Genomic DNA, 6,370 nt, shown 5'->3' with positions numbered 1-6,370 from the left:
CAGATATTTTACTCTTCTTAAGTTGACATTTGTTTTTTGCATTTTGGTTTATTTATACTAAGATGTTCTAAAGAATTACTTTATTCTTAATTGCCTTATTATAGGAAACTGAGCCAAAGCTGTCACCTAGCTGGAATCCCAAAATTGTGTATGAGCCACACCCACAACTAACTAGAAATTTACCAGAGGTAGCGCCCTCTGACCCAGTGCAGATTGGAGGGCTAACTGGTAGGCTGGAGTTGAGTCTCACATTGAAACAGAATGAAGTACTTCCTGGAGCTAAGGTCAGTATTTGTTTCATTTTCTATAGTTAAAACAGAAGTACAAGTATTCTTTAATGTGTGCAGTGACCCACCAATTGGCCACTGTGGGTTGTCCTGTAACTAGGGTGCCCTCTGTCCTGGAGTGCGTGTTCGTAATCTCAGTTGGTGCCTCTGTCCTTAGGTGTCAGGGCCTCTGCTCAGGCTCAGGTATTAGTACTGTCTCCTGCACTCACTTTCCCCCGTTCTAGCCGTTCAGAAACATTCATGAGTTAATAAATTAGGAATTTATTAAAGACTTTCTGTCATCATAACTTTCAGTTTAAAGGAGAAGAATATGGAAGTAAGAAGTTGACTATAGAAGGTGTTTAATTGTATGCATGTAAAAATGCCCACCTAGATGTGTTTTGAACGGAATGACCATTTTTATAGTTGTACAATGTTTATGAAAAGAGATTGATTTTTTTTTTTTTTTCATGATGTCTCATGGCTTTTTGAAGACCCTGTAAAGACAACTGCACTTGGTTCTTAGGGAACAGTATTGAACAGTCTGCTGGAGAATCAGGAAGCCTATATTTATTTAGTCTGTTAAAAATGTCTTTGTGAAGTGTTATTTTCAAACTTTGAAAACTAATTTTCTATATAATCTCTGTAAAATGTAGTTTAAATTAAGAAAATATCAGGATTTATTTATCTGTTTACTCACTGGGCTAACTAGCTGTAGATGTTGGAGTAAACTGGATGCTGGGCCCTATGCAGTTTCTTGGGTGAGATACAGAGAAGAGGGGAATACTGTCTTTGCCTTAATACAACGTATAATAAGGGGTATAGACATTGCTGTGGGGACATGGAAGAGGAAGCAACTGAGTACTCGTGCATGCACATAAGATTTTCAGACGATTGAGGATCTCCAGCAATCCGTCCTTGGATTGGCACACCTGGCTACAGTTAGAAGCAGAGGAAGGTGATGATCAGAATGCCAACCTTCCTGTTGCTGATTACTTCCTCTCCTTTGTTTACCGCTCTGTCCTACTTCAGGTGGTACGAAATCCTTTCACCAGATCTTAAGCCTGTTCATAGAAAAACAGGAAAGCCCTAGGTCTGTTTCAGCATGACAGGGAATCCCCTGAGGTGCTAACTTCCTTGGGGAAACTAACACACCCATGCCTCTGGGGAATGCATTAGCTATTTCTTGAAGAAGGAAGAACCATGGCAGTCACTTTTATAGTTCTGTTTTGATTAGCTAGTCCTCAACATCTGTATACTTGATCTTTATGCAGACCTGAACTTTTGCACATTAGATGTTGATTTGTAGAAGTGCCTTTTTAAAAAAAATTTATTTTATTTATTTAGTATTATTATTTATTTATTTTATTTATTTGACAGAGAGAGACACAGCGAGAGAGGGAACACAGGCAGGGGGAGTGGGAGAGGGAGAAGCAGGCTTCCCGTTGAGCAGGGAGCCCGATGCGAGGCTCAATCCCAGGACCCTGGGATCATGACCTGAGCTGAAGGCAGATGCTTAACGACTGAGCCACCCAGGCGCCCCTGTATAAGTGCCTTTTCGATGTTACTTTTGGACATCTGTGTATTAGGTGACAAGTGAACATCTGGAATTTATAGCATGATGGCATTGTTTGCCAGCCAGTGTTTGATATTTGGAGTTATTACCATCCTTGTCTACATGGTAATTTTTGTGTAGTAACTTGAGTTTGAGTACCTTTTGTTCTTATTTAATGAAAATGAAGGCTAAAGTTCTAGATATTAGCTTTGAGAAACATAAATCCCATAAACTTAATGCCGTGTAGACAAAGATGGCATTGGTTAGGGGTGCTCAAGTGTCAGATCTTTAGTCTCGCCAATGTTCATTAGATCCACAGGTTTTCCAACTGGGATCAAAATGTTATGAAAGTTTTGGGGGGTGCTCCTGGGTGGCTCAGTCAGTTAAGTGTCCGACTCTTGATTTTCGCTCAGGTCATGATCTCAGGGTCGTGAGATTGAGCCCTCGCTCAGTACAGAGTCTTATTTGAGATCTCTCTCTCCCTCTTCCTTTGCCCCCTGCCCCTTGTATGTGCATGTGCGTGCTCACTCTCTAAAATAAATTAAAAAAAAATTTTTTTAGTTCTCTGAGATGGTACCCACCCCAAATAGTGTGTCAGCTTGATAGCTCACATGTTCAGTTTTAGCATATACTTTCAGGAGTGTATAAGAAAATAGAGGAGCTGTATGTATTGAATTTATAGACATTTTGTTTAGTTACTGTCATATTGAGTTTGAAATTATTTCAGTTATGTTCTGTTTTTTCTATTTCCAGAGGAAAGTAAGAGCTGCTTTGTTCTTTGTATGCCAAATTTAGAATGTACAAATAATATTTCTATGAACATTAGAAGTGAAACTCTTGATAATCCATCCTAATAAAGGTCAGAGATTATGTTTTCAATACTAAGAAATTTAAAACCAATTTTTAAATATGGCTTGTAATCAGAAAGATTTTCCCACTGTCCCCAGCCTAAACTCCTTGCTGATTCATCGTCTGGGATGGCAGCTGTCAGCAAGGAGTTCCAAAAAACAAATCCACCGAGAGCCATATCATGGGAGGAGTGAGGGCTTCCCATCTAGGTCAGCCTAGGTTAAAATTCTGGCTCTGGGTCTGTAGATGGCCTTGTGCAGATCTTTATGATCCCATGTCCTCATCTGTAAAACAGATGCCTTTCTAGAATGAGTGGAAATGTAATAAAAGCATAATGCCCCAACACTCAGAAAAAGGTGATAGTGAGGATTGTTATTCCTGGAGAATACATTATATTCTCCGATAATGGAAGCTTCTCGGCATTACTATGTAATATTTTTTTGTTTTTAGAATCAGAAGAAATTTGTCCAGCCTCCCCCCCGGAAGATATCATTTTGCAAATATAAATGTTAATTGAATTTTAAAATTGCGAAATGATATAAAGATAATAGGAGTGTTAGCATTAGCCCTAAGAGGAGGTGAGTGAAAAGTAAGGCAGGCATACTCAACTTGTTAGAATGTGATGTAGAGGACGCCTGGGTGGTTCAGTTGGTTAAGCAACTGCCTTCGGCTCAGGTCATGATCCCGGAGTCCTGGGATCGAGTCCCACATCGGGCTCCCGGCTCAGCGGGGAGCCTGCTTCTCCCTCAGACCCTCTCCCCTCTCATGCTGTTTCTCTCTCTCTTTCTCTCAAATAAATAAATAAATAAAATCTTTAAAAAACAAAAAGAATGTGATGTAGAAAATAGAGTAATTGTTTTGTCAGAATATACTCCATAGGAATCAGGATGAGACCAGCTGGGGCTTTTATTTCCGTGAGGAAAAATGGACAAAGACTTGGAAAAGAGCAAGGCAGTCCACATGAGCACCCACTTCGTAGGCATCTCTGCCGTGGCCTGCGCTTTCCTGTCCAGCAGAGAGCAGGCTTTGTGGAACCCTGCCTGCACGTGTGGAGAGGCACACTGTTGGTAGGGAAGGGCCTCACATGCTCTGTTAGGGAGTGTTATCCATGCGCGAACTTGAGAAAGCCAACTTTATTTGCTCTTGGCTTGAATCCCCCTTTGAGGATTATGATTTGAGTCTTCAGATCCTGTTGGGAATGAATTCTGTGCTGCTGCTGTCTTCGTATTCTTCCTAGTGACTGTGACTTGAAGCCTCCTCAAATACCTGAAATACTCAGAAAACTCAGAGATAAAAATAGGACATTGGACTTGCCAACATGGAATTTTGCAGGAGGATTTTCCCCCTTAGAACAACAGTTTGGTGGTCTTTAAGTCTTTCATTTAGATTGTGTGAATTAGTGGAGGGAATCTTAGGTGAAGGAATCCAAGACTTAAGTAATCAGTCATTAAAGTGTACTGGGATTTGTGGTGATGAGATTTTAAAGAGTGTTTATCCTGAATGGCTTTTTTTTTTTTTTTTGAAGTTGGATCTTGATGGACAGATAGACTCTATTCATCTATTCCTGTCACCAAGGCAGGTGCACTTGCTTTTGGATATGTTAGCAGCTGTTGCTGGACCAGGCAAGTATGGCAATAGGCAACTCTGTTACTATTTTTGCTTATTAAAAACTTTTTAGATTCTGTGATCCCTAGCTAGTTGCTTAAAGCTACTGCATAGCTCTGATTAATATTAAATAGTGGTAGTTCTGCATTGACTGTGGCATGAAGTTGCCGTTGGTATTGGACAAGTGGGTTTTGGGAGAGAGATGATTGATTAACCCCAAATTTAATTACTGTTTTGCTTTCCTTTCTATACTTGTAGAAAATTCTAGCAAAATAGGGTTAGCTAATAAAGATAGAAAAAACCGACCCATGCAGCAAGAAGAGGAATATCGAATTCAGATGGAATTAAACCGGTATTATTTGAGAAAAGATTCCCTCTCAGCAGGTGTATCTTCAGAGCAAAGCTTTTATGAGACAGAATCCGCTCGTACACCTTCTAGCCGTGGTAAGCGTCTGAAACAATTGACACTGGATTCCTACAACGTTATCATAGAGCAAAGTAAACTTAATTCGGCCGTTGTGAAATGGGAGTTTAGTAATGAAAGAACGAAAGATCTGTGATCTAAGAAGGTTTAAATTTGTAAGTTGATCTAACCGCAGCATAACAGTGATGCACTGGCTCATGTATCTTTTTTTGAGTGTCTTATCTCGTTTTGTAAATCATGACTTCTTTTTTATTCTAAGGACAGTCAATTTACAAAAATGTAGATTTACACAAAAGATAAATTGGGGTAATTACTCATTTTGTCAAATTCTTACATGCTCGTATGATGATTTACGGTTAGAGGCCCTTAAATGGAACCTTTTTTTCTACTCTTCCATCAATTACACGTAAATACAGTCTTTACACAGTTTACTTTGCATTTTTACAGGTGTTTTAGAATGTTTAGCACTAATACATTAACTAATAAGAATCCATTTAAGTATAGAATGTTGAACTAAATAAGTTTTAAAATCTACTCAAGAAATTTTGGTTATAACAAACTTCATTTGCATGAGAGTAAAACAACCTCCAGAAAGAAGTGAAATGTAAATAAAATTCTAAATAATACATTCAGGTTTTTTTTTTTTTTTTAAAGAGTTGTATTTATATGAAACCAGAGATGGCAAGATCTTTACACTATTTTAAAGTTGGATTTTAACTTCTAAATTGTCATATGATACTTAAAAATATACCACGTAGTACTGCAAATCTTACATTAAAAAAAACCAAACAAACAAAAAGCAAGTTCACCAGTAGGATAGCATAACGTTTTGTTAACTTGTATTTGGTTGAGTTTTTACTATCTTGGATCCTCACAAATTACCCCATCAGAAGTAATGTAAATTGTAGGGCATCACTGTACTTCAGATAATCTGAAGAATATTATATTAATGTATGTTAACTTAATTTAAAGACATGAATTATACAACTGACAAGGTTTAATTCTGTCTAGAAGAAGAAGTTTTCTTCTCCATGGCTGATATGGACATGTCCCATAGCCTTTCTTCTCTTCCACCTCTGGGAGACCCTCCAAATATGGACCTTGAGTTGTCATTAACTAGTACATATACAAATACTCCAGCAGGATCTCCATTAAGTGCTACTGTGGTAAAGTATTTAAATTTTGTTCTATTCTTGAAAAGTGGCTTCTGAAATTCTACACTTTATTTATGTGATTTAAAAAAATTCTTTTACAGCTTCAGCCAACGTGGGGAGATTTCCTTGAACATCATAAAGAACAACCAGTAAGAGGGTCCACATTGCCGTCCAACCTAGTTCACCCACCAAATTTACAGAAGACTTGTAAGTAGTGTAAGACACTTATGGTAGTTTTCCACTGGAATTTATTTATTTTATTATTTTTTAAAGATTTTATTTATTTATTTGAGAGACACAGCAAGAGAGGGAACACAAGCAGGGGGAGTGGGAGAGGGAGAAGCAGGTTTCCCATGGAGCAGGGAGCCCGATGCGGGGCTCGATCCCAGGACCCTGGGATTCTGACCTGAGCTGAAGGCAGATGCTTAACGACTGAGCCACCCAGGCACCCCTTCCACTGGCATTAAAAAAAAAAAAAAAAAAAAAAAATTGTTTCTTTCTAGAAAATGCCATTTTA

General features: G+C 38.5%; 1 protein-coding gene across 2 annotated transcripts in view; it reads left to right on the top strand.

Annotated features, from left to right (window-relative positions):
- Nucleotides 1–6,144, top strand: part of LOC145719369 (autophagy-related protein 2 homolog B-like) — an 11,113-nt gene extending 4,969 nt beyond the window's left edge. Inside the window, exons 4-8 of one of the 2 annotated variants that reach the window (XM_081810859.1) lie at nt 105–284; nt 4,196–4,292; nt 4,534–4,719; nt 5,714–5,865; nt 5,955–6,144. In XM_081810859.1, the coding sequence (XP_081666985.1) occupies nt 105–284; nt 4,196–4,292; nt 4,534–4,719; nt 5,714–5,865; nt 5,955–6,068 (729 nt within the window). In that variant the 3' untranslated portion in view covers nt 6,069–6,144. Of the gene's footprint in view, nt 1–104; nt 285–4,195; nt 4,293–4,533; nt 4,720–5,710; nt 5,866–5,954 lie in introns of both variants that reach the window. The other variant, XM_081810858.1, reaches the window with a different exon arrangement.
- The last annotated feature ends 226 nt before the right edge of the window (nt 6,145–6,370 follow it).

The sequence above is a fragment of the Leptonychotes weddellii genome, unplaced genomic scaffold (genome assembly GCF_054177405.1).
Source record: "Leptonychotes weddellii isolate Sample4059 unplaced genomic scaffold, ASM5417740v2 HiC_scaffold_4056, whole genome shotgun sequence".
In the NCBI taxonomy this organism is placed as follows: Eukaryota; Metazoa; Chordata; class Mammalia; order Carnivora; family Phocidae; genus Leptonychotes; species Leptonychotes weddellii.
The sequence above is the reverse complement of the archived record's forward strand: the minus strand, read 5'-3'. Positions and strand labels throughout refer to the sequence as shown.